This window comes from Pongo pygmaeus, chromosome 1 (assembly GCF_028885625.2).
Source record: "Pongo pygmaeus isolate AG05252 chromosome 1, NHGRI_mPonPyg2-v2.0_pri, whole genome shotgun sequence".
Taxonomy (NCBI): domain Eukaryota; kingdom Metazoa; phylum Chordata; class Mammalia; order Primates; family Hominidae; genus Pongo; species Pongo pygmaeus.
The window spans coordinates 120,718,476-120,730,895 of NC_072373.2; the positions used below are offsets into that span (position 1 = coordinate 120,718,476).

General features: G+C 40.0%; 1 protein-coding gene across 2 annotated transcripts in view; it reads left to right on the forward strand.

The window, feature by feature from the left end:
• WDR47 (WD repeat domain 47) overlaps positions 1 to 12,420 on the forward strand; it is a 70,376-nt gene that overhangs the window by 39,169 nt on the left and 18,787 nt on the right. For both annotated transcript variants that reach the window (XM_054481128.2, XM_054480431.2), the window contains 3 exons: positions 531 to 709; positions 7,160 to 7,417; positions 11,042 to 11,117. In XM_054481128.2, the coding sequence (XP_054337103.1) occupies positions 531 to 709; positions 7,160 to 7,417; positions 11,042 to 11,117 (513 nt within the window). The remainder of the gene's footprint in view (positions 1 to 530; positions 710 to 7,159; positions 7,418 to 11,041; positions 11,118 to 12,420) is intronic.

A 12,420-nucleotide genomic window follows, 5' to 3' on the forward strand; every position in this document is an offset into this window, starting at 1 on the left:
AAATCACCATACTGTTTTTTTCCATAGAGATTGTACTAATTTATATTCCCTCCAGCAGTGTGTAAACATTCCCTTTTTACCCCATCCGTTCCAACATCTATTGTTTTTTAGTGATGGCCATTCTGGCTGGGGTAAGTTGGTATCTCATTATGTTTATTAAATATTAATGCAGTCCCTCAGTATGGATATTTTTAAAGAAATGCCAGATTTGTATTAGTCTTTATCTACATTCATTTTCTCTGATAATAGCCCCCTTGTAACCATTATAATTTGTATTTTTATTTTGGGTTAGTCAGGGAACCAAGGCAACCATTCATCTCGGTCAGTCTATTTCCGTGGAATAAAGCAAATTAACTGATCCACTTGAGTATTAAGACTCATACTGTTTTTCAAAGAGCAATAGATTAAGTATTTTGTGATTGTTAAACGTAGCTAATTGTATATTTTATTCAGCATTTATAAAAGGTACTGTTAAGACATATTCTGTCATAGTTTGCTCAAATATATGTATTTTTTCTAATGTTTTTAAGCTTCGAGATTCAACAGAACAATTTCAAGAATATTATAGGCAAAGATTACGCTATCAACAGCATTTAGAACAGAAGGAGCAACAGCGGCAGATATACCAACAGATGTTGCTTGAAGGAGGCGTGAATCAGGAGGATGGTCCTGATCAGCAGCAGAATCTTACTGAACAGTTCCTTAATAGGTTGGTCTTCTAGTCACTTTTTAAAATATGGAGTTATTTGAAAGCTATTTAAAACATGCAATAATTGCTACTTTCTATGTATAGTTTGACATTTTAAGGCTTTTTAAGCATTTCAAGTAATGTGGAGTTACATATTGCTTTCTAGTCAAAGCATTCTGAGGGCTCATCTAGTTTTGTCCTTATTCCCTAAGCAACTAGAGCAGAAGAGTGCAGAGGTTCAGTGCACTGAACAGCCGACAGCCAGGTGGATCCAGCTGTCCCAGGGTAACTGAGGATCTAGGGGAAGTTAATCTAGTTCTTTTTATCTCTTTATCTGCTGCTTTTTTTTTTGTTTTTTTGAGGCAAGGCTCTCACTCTGTCGCCCAGTCTGGAGTGCAGAGGCGCGATCTTGGCTCGCTGCAGCTTCAACTTCCTGGGCTCAAGTGGTCCTCCTGCCTCAGCCTCCTGCGTAGCTGGCACTACAGCACATACCACCACACCCAGCTAATTTTTGTATTTTTTTGTAGAGATGGGGTTTTGCCTTGTTGCCCAGGCTGGTCTCAAACTCCTGGCCTCAAGCGATCCATCCACCTTGACCTCCCAAAGTGCAGGGATTACAGGCATGAGCCGCGGTGCTGGCCCTTATCTACTTCTTATTTCTTCTAACCTTCTTACAAGGTTACCATGAGGATAAATAGAGTTAATCTGTGTAAAGTGCTTAGAACAGTACCTGGCATACTGTAAACACTATGTTGTTAGCTGCTATTTTTATTGTTACTAAAGTGCTTAAACCTACAGATTTTTTTGATTTGCTGTATTAAAATGATTCTTATAATTTCTGCCAAAACAATATGAACTACATTTATTGTTTTCAATTATAAGAGAAATATATACACACATATGTGTGTGTTTTTATTTTTTATTATTTTATTTAATTAATTAATTTATTGATTTATTCGTTCTTGGGATGGAGTTTTACTCTGTCACCCAGGCTGGAGTACAGTGGCGCGATCTTCGCTTACTGCAACCTCTGCCTCCTGAGTTCAAGCAATTCTCCTGCCTCAGCTTCCCGAGTAGCTGGGATTTATAGGCGTGTGCCACCACACCTGGCTGATTTTGTATTTTTTTAGTAGAGATGGGGTTTCATTGTGTTGGCCAGGCTAGTCTTGAACTCCTGGGCTCAAGTGATCCGCCCACTCCCAAAGTGCTGGGATTACAGGCGTGAGCCACCACACCCGGTCTTATGTGTGTGTGTTTAGAATTCAATAAAATAATATATATTTAAATAAGCAATGATTGTTGGAAGATTAAGTGAATTAATATATGCAAATGTGCTTACAACAGTTCTGGCACATAGGAAGTATCCTATAAATGTTGGCTATTGTCATGATTACAATTAGGTAACTGTAATGGTGACTGTTAGCTCTTCACTTGATTCAACAATATTGGAAGTAATCTGCTTGACAACTCTGAGTGTTGTGTAAGTCAGTGAGCCTGAAATTGATCCCGTCTTCAAACCTTCACAAAGGGAGTGGTTTTGTTTTGTTTTGTTTTTTGTTTGTTCTTTTTTGAGCTGGAGTCTCACTCTGTCGCCCAGGCTGGAGTGCAGTAGCGCGATCTGATCATGGCTCGCTGCAGCCTCTACTACCCTGGCTGAAGGGATTCTCCCATCTCAACCTCCCAAAGTGCAGGGATTACAGGTGTGAGCCACCATGCCTGGCCATTTTTTTTTTCTTTTTTTTTTTGAGATGGAGTCTAGCTCTGTCGCCCAGGCTGAAGTGCAGTGGTGCGATCTTGGCTCACTGCAACCTCCGCCTCCCAGGTTCAAGCGATTCTCCTGCCTCAGCTCCCTGAGTAGCTGGGATTACAGGTACGCACCACCATGCCTGGCTAATTTTTGTATTTTTAGTGGAGGCGGGATTTCACCATGTTGGTCAGGCTGGTCTCGATCTCCTGACCTGGTGATCTGCCCGCCTCAGCCTCCCAAAGTGCTGGGATTACAGGTGTAAGCCACTGCGCCTGCCCTTTTTGTTTTTTAAATGGAGATAGAGTCTTGCTCTGTCATCCTAGGCTGGAGTGCAGTGGTATGATCATAGCTCACTGTAACCTTGAACTCCTGGGCTCAAGTAGTCCTCCTGCCTCAGCCTCCCAAAGCTCTGAGATTACAGGCATGAGTCATCGTAGCCGGCTCACACAAGGATTGTTTAGACTGGTGGTCTCAAGAGTCTAAATAGGCCTCTGAACATCGAGTTTGGGTATCATTTTCTTATCACCTCTGTTCAAGTGAGTGGCTTGTCAGAATTATTCTTATTTGATGAATTGCCATTTCTGGTTTTTGGATGTTTTCTTCATAGCCATGAAAGTCGTGGATGTAATTTGAATTTCTGACCAACTTATTTTGCAGTGAGAGCAGATATCTAGCAGTGAGAAGATGAAATGGCAAAGTTCTGTGACCCTCCTCCCCAATAGTGGTTAGTGATGTACGTCCTCAGAAAAAAAGCTAAACTATTCGGGAAGGTTCATCTTTCCTTTAAAGACAATCATAAATAGAATTTAAATTCTTTTTTTTTTTTTAAATTTGTGACAGGGTCTCACTCTGTTGCCCAGTCTGGAGTGCAGCAGTGTGGTCATGGCTCACTGCAGCCTCAACCTTCTGTCTCTGGGGCTAAAGCGATCCTCCAGCCACCGCAAGCAGCTAATTTTTATATTTTTTGTAGAGATGAAGTTTCACCATGTTGCCCAGACTGATCTTGAATTCCTGAGCTCAGGCAATCCTCCTGCCTCGACCTCCTAAAGTGCTGGGATTACAGGCGAGAACCACCATGCGGCCTAGAATTTAAATTCTGTCTTGTAATTTAGGTTTGTTTAGAGTGTATTTATTGTTTTGTTTTTGTTTTTGACATGGAGCTACCGTGCCCGGCCCATCCTAAATTTTTATATATTAGTTTCCCATAAATTTTCTGTCATTCTCTTAATCTTTTCTTATCTATTCTGTTCCAACCCTTTAATATAATTTTTTTTTTTGGGACAGAGTCTTGCTCTTGTTGCCCAGGCTGGAGTGCAGTGGCATGATCTCAGCTCACTGAAACCTCTGCCTCCCAGGTTTAAGCGATTCTCCTGCCTCAGCCTCCCAAGTAGCTGGAATTACAGGCACTGCCACTATGCCCAGATAATTTTTTGTATTTTTAGTAGAGACAGGGTTTCACCATGTTGGTCAGGCTGGTCTCGAACTCCTGACCTCAGGTGATCCACCTGCCTTGGCCTCCCAAAGTGCTGGGATTACAGGTTCATGCCTGGCCCAATGTTTTTGTTTAATTATTTTTTCTAGACTCTTTAGTTTTATATATTTGAGCCTGTACTAGGGCTTTAAGATACGTAAAATCAAGGACAAATTGAATGGAGATAGAATCTATAAATTAAAATGTACTTTTTCTTCTCAATGTTTTATTCTTCCAAATCACTCTCGCAGGTCATTATTTCTAGATTTAAATTTTACTTCTTCCTTCTGAGGGACATAGAAAGGAGAGAAATAAGTTGTGTTATACAATTAGATCTTATTGAAAAAAATTATAGCATGATAGGAATTTTATTAATAGTACTGTATCATTACTTTATACCTCTTGATCTTTTGTTTTTATTAATACTAATAATTGGCACCATGGATTTGACAATTAATAGGCATATTCAGCCTCTTCCCCATCCCAGCCCATTTTAAGAGAGTTAAAATGCTATATTAGCATTTTTTTTGTTTTTTGAGGCGGAGTCTTGCTCTGTTGCCTAGGCTGGAGTGCAGTGGCGTGACCTTGGCTCACTGCAACCTCTTCCTCCCAGGTTCAAGCGATTCACCATCTCAGCCTCCCAGGTAGCAGGGACTACAAGTGTCCACCACCATGCCTGGCTAATTTTTGTATTTTTAGTAAAGACACGGTTTCACCATGCTGGCCAGGCTGGTCTCAAACTCCCTACCTCAGGTGATCTGCCTGCCTTGGCCTCCCAAAGTGCTAGGATTACAGACATGAGCCACTGTGCCTGGCCTGTATTAGCATTTTAAATGCTTTTTATACTTTGCATTTTTCCCAAATTTATTTGACCTCATATCCTTTTTTATGGGGAGTATAAAAAAAGATATATGTACATTTCACAAGAAATGTGTTTCACAGAACACAATTTGAGAAATGCTACTTAATTATAATTTTTAACTGATAAATATTTAGTAAAGGCTAACAGTTCCTCTAATAATATTGAGCTGCTTTTTTGGAAGTATTTTTTAAACCCTAAACATATAAATAAACAATGTTTAATGTAGGAAAATTAAAAAATACCATAAGCCACAACACCTCTCAATAATTGTACTCCCTGTGTTAGTCCTTTCTTATATTGAATCTCAGCTGGAGAAACTGATGCTGGGTTAGTTTTGGGTCTAAATCTTCTTTCCTCCCTCCCTCCCTTCCTCCCCTTTCCCCTTTCCTGTCCTTCCTTCTTTCTTTCTTTCTTTTTTTTTTTTTTTTTTTGAGATGGAGTCTCGCTCTGTTGCCCAGGCTGGCGTGCAGTGGCACTATCTCGGCTCACTGCAAGCTCCGCCTCCCAGGTTCACGCCATTCTCCTGCCTTAGCCTCCCGAGAAGCTGGGACTACAGGCGCCCGCCACCACGCCTGGCTAATTTTTTTTTTTTTTTGTATTTTTAGTAGAGACGGGGTTTCACCGTGTTAGCCAGGATGGTCTCGATCTCCTGACCTCGTGATCAGCCCGCCTGGGCCTCCCAAAGTACTGGGATTACAGGCGTGACCCACCGCGCCCGGCCTTCCTTCTTTCTTTCCTTTTATTTCTTTTTCTTTTTTTTTTTCTGAGCTGGGATCTCACTTTGTTGCCCAGGCAGGATCATGGCCCATTGCAGCCTTGACCTCCTGGGCCCAGGCAATCCTTCCACCTCAGCCTTCCAAGTAGCTAGGATCATAGGCCTACACCACCATGTCTGGCTAAGTTTTTCTTTTTCTTTTTCTTTTTTTTTTGGTAGAGACAGGGGCTCCCTCTGTTGCCCAGGCTAGTCTCAAACTCCCAGGCTCAAGCAGTCCTTCTGCCTTGGCCTCCCAAAGTGCTGGGATTATAGGCGTGAGCCACTGCTGCTGGCCATGGGTCTAAATCTTTTTTTTTGGAGATGGAGTCTTGCTCTGTCGCCCAGGCTGGAGTGCAGTGGTGTGATGTTGGCTCACTGCAGCCTCTGCTTCCCGGGTTCAAGTGATTCTCCTGCTTCAGCCTCCCAAGTAGCTGGGATTACAGGTCAGCCTCCCAAGTAGCTGGGATTACAGGTGTCTGCCACCATGCTTGGCTAATTCTTGTATTTTTAGTAGAGATGGGGTTTCACCATGTTGGCCAGGCTGGTCTCGAACTCCTGACCTCAAGTGATGCGCCCACCTCAGCCTCCCAAAGTGCTGGGATTACAGATATGAGTCACCGCACCTGGCCCATGAGTCTAAATCTTAAAAGAGCAATGTAGCTTCCTGTTTGTGCCCTTTGTAGCCCTGATCTCAATATGAGGAGTCAGGCTACAGCAATGGAGAGACTATTTGTTGAGGGCAAGGCTCTGAGGCTAACTTGTTTTGCTTCCTGTTTTATCTCCCTATTGTCTAGATCAGAGACTGGCCAATAGTATTTGTAGAATGAATTAATGAGTGAATAAGTACATGTGGAGTATTAGGGATGCCATTTGACTTTTTACTCATCATGGCCTGCTCAAGTCATCCATTTCCTACTTGATACTACTCAAGACAGATGGAATGAAAATGGCTTGTTTTGTTGATGAGCAATTTTGGTAGTGGTGATATTGTTATTGACTCTTTCTGAAAGTTAAGTTTTAAATGGAAAATTAAACCAAAGTTATATTGGGGAAGAAACAGAATTTTTTTTCTGTTTTTATTGTAAAAGCTGCCTTTAAAAAGTCTGTGATACTGGCTGGGCACAGTGGTTCACGCCTGTAATCCCAGCACTTTGGGCGGAAGGCAGGAGGATAGCTTGAACCCAGGAGTTGATGAACAGTCTAGGCCATATAGGGAGACTCTGTCTCTACAAAAAATTTAAAAAGTTAGCTGGTCATGATGGTATGCACCTGTTGTCCCAGGTATGTGTGGGAGGTGGAAGGATTGCTTGAGCCCAGGGCTGCAGTGAGCCACGATCATGCCACTGCACTTCAGCCTGGGCAACAGAGTGAGACCCTGACTCAAAAAAAAAAAGAAAGAAAAGTCTATAATGCCCATTATGCCTATCTTCTGTAGTGTTATACTATGGGAAAATGTGGATCTTCTTTCAGTATCTTGGTTATGTCTTAAGTTGATGGTGGTAATTTTTAACACTAAATTTGCCATAGATTATATATTAAATGTGCATATTTTTACCTTTTCACACTTTTAATCTTGTATATATTAGGAATGCAATTAAGTTTTTATTTTAAAATGATTACATTGTTTAATTTTACAGGTCTATTCAAAAGCTTGGTGAATTAAATATTGGAATGGATGGCCTTGGTAATGAGGTATCAACACTCAACCAGCAATGTAATGGGAGCAAAGGCAATGAATCTAATGGTTCTTCTGTGACTAGTTTTACTACACCACCCCAAGACTCTAGTCAGAGATTAACACATGATGCTTCAAATATTCATACAAGCACTCCTCGTAATCCTGGATCAACAAATCACATACCTTTTCTGGAGGAATCACCTTGTGGAAGCCAAATGTAAGTGCTTGACTTTGTAAAACTTGGAAATATTAACTTACTACTAATGGATAGAAGGTTGAACTTGTCTTTGGAGCCTTGTAAATAAAGGTTTTTAGAGCTTACTGCCTACCAATATTTTTTTCCTAATCTGCCTTCATTCGTCTATATTCTCTTCTACCAACTTCTAAGTCTCTTTATAGTTTTCATTTTCCTTCTATTTTTCTTTTTGCTTCCTCACTACCACCAAGGCAATTATATTTTTTATAAGCCATCCTACTCAAAGAACCTACAGTTTTAGGATCTCTAAATCTTCTTGATTTTCTTTTTTCTTCAATTGGCATCTTTGAACAAATAATCTTAAAATTCAGACTTTCAGGGCATAGAAAGATGTTTTACAATCTGGTGGAATGATTGCAGCTGCAGTGTTGGCCGCTTTGGCAATTACAGCAGTGGAAGACTGCATATTTACATTTTCACTATTCAGGGAAAATTTTTATCTTGCCATCATTAGTATACAAGTGTTAATTTATGCAATGGGACTAGTTAAGGAGCATTTTCTATATTCTTAGCATAAAACACTTTTCAGGGTGGTTCATTAAAAAATGTATAAGATGAGATTCCCAGCTTTTTGGCTGAGATTAAGTACAAAAATGTATAACTTGCTTTTGGCACTTGGATGCTTATAGGAATTCGCTTTATAAATAATTAGTGTCAAAAACCTAGTTTTATTTCAGAGCATAAATTCAATTTTTGCTTCTTTTCTGAATTTTTATTTTTTTAATATTTGCTTTTTTATTACAGCTTTCATAATAGTTGTTTTGAGTACTTTCAAAACAAGAACCCAAATTTTAAAATTTAATTTTTGTTTTTGTCCATGTAATATATATACATGGTTTCAAAAGACAAATAGTACTTCAAGGCTTAAAATAAAACCCATCTTTGTCCATGGTTTTATTTCTTATTGGCTGCCATTTTCAACCCATTTGGCTGTTTCTTTTGATATATATACATACAATTTTTTTTTAAGATGGGATCTCATTATGTTGCCTAGGCTGGTCTCAAATTCCTGGGCTTAAGTGATCCTCCTACCTCAGCCTCCCAAAGTCCTGGGATTACAGGAGTGAACCACTGCACCCAGCCTTTTGCTATATATTTCCACATTTCTGAAAAACATACTTCTATTACTGTTTTGTTTTGTTTTGTTTTTTTGAGATGGAGTTTTGCTCTTGTTGCCTGGGCTGGAATGCAGTGGCACAATCTCGGCTCACTGCAACCTCTGCCTCCCAGGTTCAAGCAATTCTGCCTCAGCCTCCCGAGTAGCTGGGATTACAGGCATGTGCCACCATGTCCAGCTAATGTTTTGTATTTTTGGTAGAGACAGGGTTTCACCATGTTGGCTAGGCTGGTCTCGAACTCCTGACTTCATGATTCACTCACCTCAGCCTCCCAAAGTGCTGGAATTATAGGCATGAGCCACCACACCCGGCCTCTATTACTGTTTTTGCTCTCTGTTGTTTCTCTACCATACTCCTCATACATAGCACCCTCACTTTGTCTATCCCTTATTTTCAGTATATATCAATTTTTGTTTAAATCAGTATCAGTGTGATTTTGTTTAAATCAGTATCACATTACTATGACCTTGTAAATGTTATTTACAACTGGGTCATGTAGTGCCATATGATTATATTTCTTTTTCATATAGCTTCTTGTTTTTCCTGGAGATAGTAATTGCCTCAAGTTGGTGTACATGTGTCTGTACATGATTAGTTTTCTTAATATTTATCACTAAATTATCTGTAAGTGCTTTGACAGAATTATAAAATCATAAAACTTCTCTCATTATTGTAAAAAGTATCAGAAATTTCTCTTCCATTTTTTCCCCTTGGGAGATGTCCCTCCAGGATCACTCCTGCTTCACTTTATATTTACTGTTTTTTGATCACTTTATGTAGGTCTAGATAGAATCCTGAGACTTTCCTCACTGTTCTCCTGGGATTTCCTTTGCCTCATCTCTTTATTAGATTCCCTGTTTTTAGCATCTCACAGTTTCCTGAAAAGGGGTACATTAGACATGAAGTTTCTGAGAGCTTGCATGTCTAAAAATGTGTTTGCTTTATTTTTCACCTTTTTTTGTTAGTATAGCTGGGTATAGAATTCTAGGATGAAAATCATTCCTCAGTATTTCAAAAGCATTGCTACATGATCTTCCAGTTTTAGTGTTCTGATTAAAAAGTCTGATGCCATTTTGATTCCTTATTGTCTTTTTTTTTTTTTGAGACGGTGTCTCGCTTTGGCTCCCGGGCTGGAGTGCAGTGGCGCAGTCTTGGCTCACTGCAACCCCTGGCCTCCTGGGTTCAAGTGATTCTTGTGCCTAAGCTACCTTAGTAGCTGGGACTACAGGTACATACCACCACACCCAACTAATTTTTGTATTTTTAGTAGAGATGGAGTTTCACCATGTTTACCATGTTGGCGAGGCTGTTTGATTCCTCATTCTTTGGGTGAGGCCTGTTGCTCCTTCTACTCTGGAATTTTTCAGGTTCTTCTCTTCCCTGACAGTCTGAAACTTCATGATGATATAGAAAATAGACCTTAGAGTGATTCTATTTTTCCTCATTCTTCTGGGTATTTCGTGGGCCCTTTTAAGTTGGAAACTTAAGTTCTAGGAAATTAAAAAAAATTATTTAGCAATTTCCTCACCTCTGTTTTCTATGGATTTACTTTTTTCTACCATCATATTTTAATTTTGTAATAGGTCTTTCTTATTATCTCATTTCTTTTCCTTTTTAAAAAATAGATCTTGCTCTTGTTTCGTTATTAATCCATTATATCTTCTTATATTTAAGGATTTAAATTATATTTTTGTAGCTTTTGTTCCCTAAATTGCCTCTCTTCTCCCAAGTTCATTTTTCTGTTGATTTTAGTCTCTACCTTTTATCTCGGCTTTTTTCAGGTATCTAGAAAGCTTTGGCTGGCTGTAAACAGTGAGACATTAAAACAAAAGCTGGCTGGGTGTGGTGACTCACACCTGTAATCCCAGCAATCTGGGAGGTTGAGGTGGGAGGATTGCTTGAGCCCAGGAGTTCGAGAGCAGCCTGGGCAACATAGGGAGACCCCGTCTCTATTATATTTTATAATATTAAATAAACATTTTAAAAGCTGATTGGAAGGAAGGGCTACATATGTGGGTGGATCTGTCTGCCTGTTGGCCTCACAAAAATTGATAAAGAGGAAACATAGTTTTACTAAGGTACCCTAAACTGTAAGTTTCTGATATTTTTTTCTCTTGGGCCAGATAATTTTCCTGAAGAGCATTCTCCAGTGTCCTGTCTGGGGTTGGATTTAAGCATAGCAAACAGGATTCTGGAACTAAGCAAGGGAAGGGTACTTGACATCTCACTATAAAATATGTGGACTTTGACTTAATTTTCTTTCCAGAATGGCTTTTCATCTCCTCCTTACAACTGTCATTGGTGCCACTGAATCCAGAGCCTATTTTAATAAATGTCTCCAGAGAGTAACTTTGGAGTCAGCTAGGATTGTTTGCTAAAAAGAAAAATTAGTGTTTGAAAGGGTAAATTAATTTAGTTTCTATTTTGATACATGGAGTAAACTGTACTTGAATTTCTACTCCCACAGCTCATCAGAACATTCGGTCATTAAGCCACCTCTTGGAGATTCTCCAGGGAGTCTATCAAGGTCGAAAGGGGAAGAGGTAATACTTTGGGGAAGGAAGTTTTATTGTTTTCATATGCATCTGTAAATTTTGCTAAGAAATTCTCAATTCAAAGGAAGAACCATTTTAGTCAGACGTGGTGGTGTACAGTACCCAGGAGGCCGAGGCAGAAGAATGTCTTGAGCCCAGAAGTTTGAGATTGTAGAGTACTAGAATCGCACCTGTGGATAGCTGCTGCACCACTCCAACCTGGGCAACAGAGTGAGACCTCGCATCTTAAAAAACAAAACAAAACAAAACAAAAAAAACCCACAAACTTTTTAAAAAGTAGTTATTACTGCTAATGTTGGTATTTATCTCGAGGCTCAAGGCAGTTGAGCTCTCAGTGGTGTAACTGAAGAGGGAGCCTTAGAAAGCACAGTTGGACATGTGGGAGTGTTCATATTAATGGCTTAGTAGTGGCCTTGGGACATGAATTGAGGCTCTGTGTTATTCTCTGAACCCTATGGTTAATTTCATTATTGGTATCTCTTTGGGCTTCTCATCGGTACACCTGTTTTTTTGCTTTGGAAGCAAACATCCTTTCCTAGCCAGTATACAGCTTCACTCTGTCTTAATTTTCCTAGTTCAGATTTTAACTTCATAAACAAAGGTGTTAATTTGAGATGCTTTTGGGGATGAAATAGATAATATAAATTAATAAAATTGACCATTTTTATGATAAGCACAAAGGAATATTTGTCCCTTGCATTAGAAATATGCAAGTCCAGTGTTTCCAATTCCTTTGATTTAAAAAAAAATGTTAGGCCAGGCATGGTGGCTCACACCTGTAATCCCAGCACTTTGGGAGGCCGAGGCAGGCGGATCATCTGAGGTCGGGAGCTCAAGACCAACCTGGCCAACATGGCAAAACCCCGTCTCTACTAAAAATACAAAAATTAGCTGGGCATAGTGGCTCACGCCTGTAATGCCAGCCACTTGGGAGGCTGAGGCACGAGAATTGCTTTAACCCGGGAGGCAGAGGTTGCAGTGAGCCAAGATCGCGCCATTGTACTCCAGCCTGGGGGACAGAGCAAGACTCTGTCTCCAAAAAATGTATGTATGTATATATATTAATAGAGACATGGTCTGACTACGTTGCCCAGGCTGGTCTCGAATTCCTGGCTCAAGCAATCCTCCCACCTCGACCTCCCAAAATGCCGGGATTACAGGTGCGAGGCACTGCACCTGACCTGATTTTCAAGAAAAGCTAGAAATCTAGATTTTTATGTGAAATCGCCTAGTTTTTTAAATGACAACAAATTTAAAAAAATTTTAAGGCTGGATGCAGTGGCTCACTCCT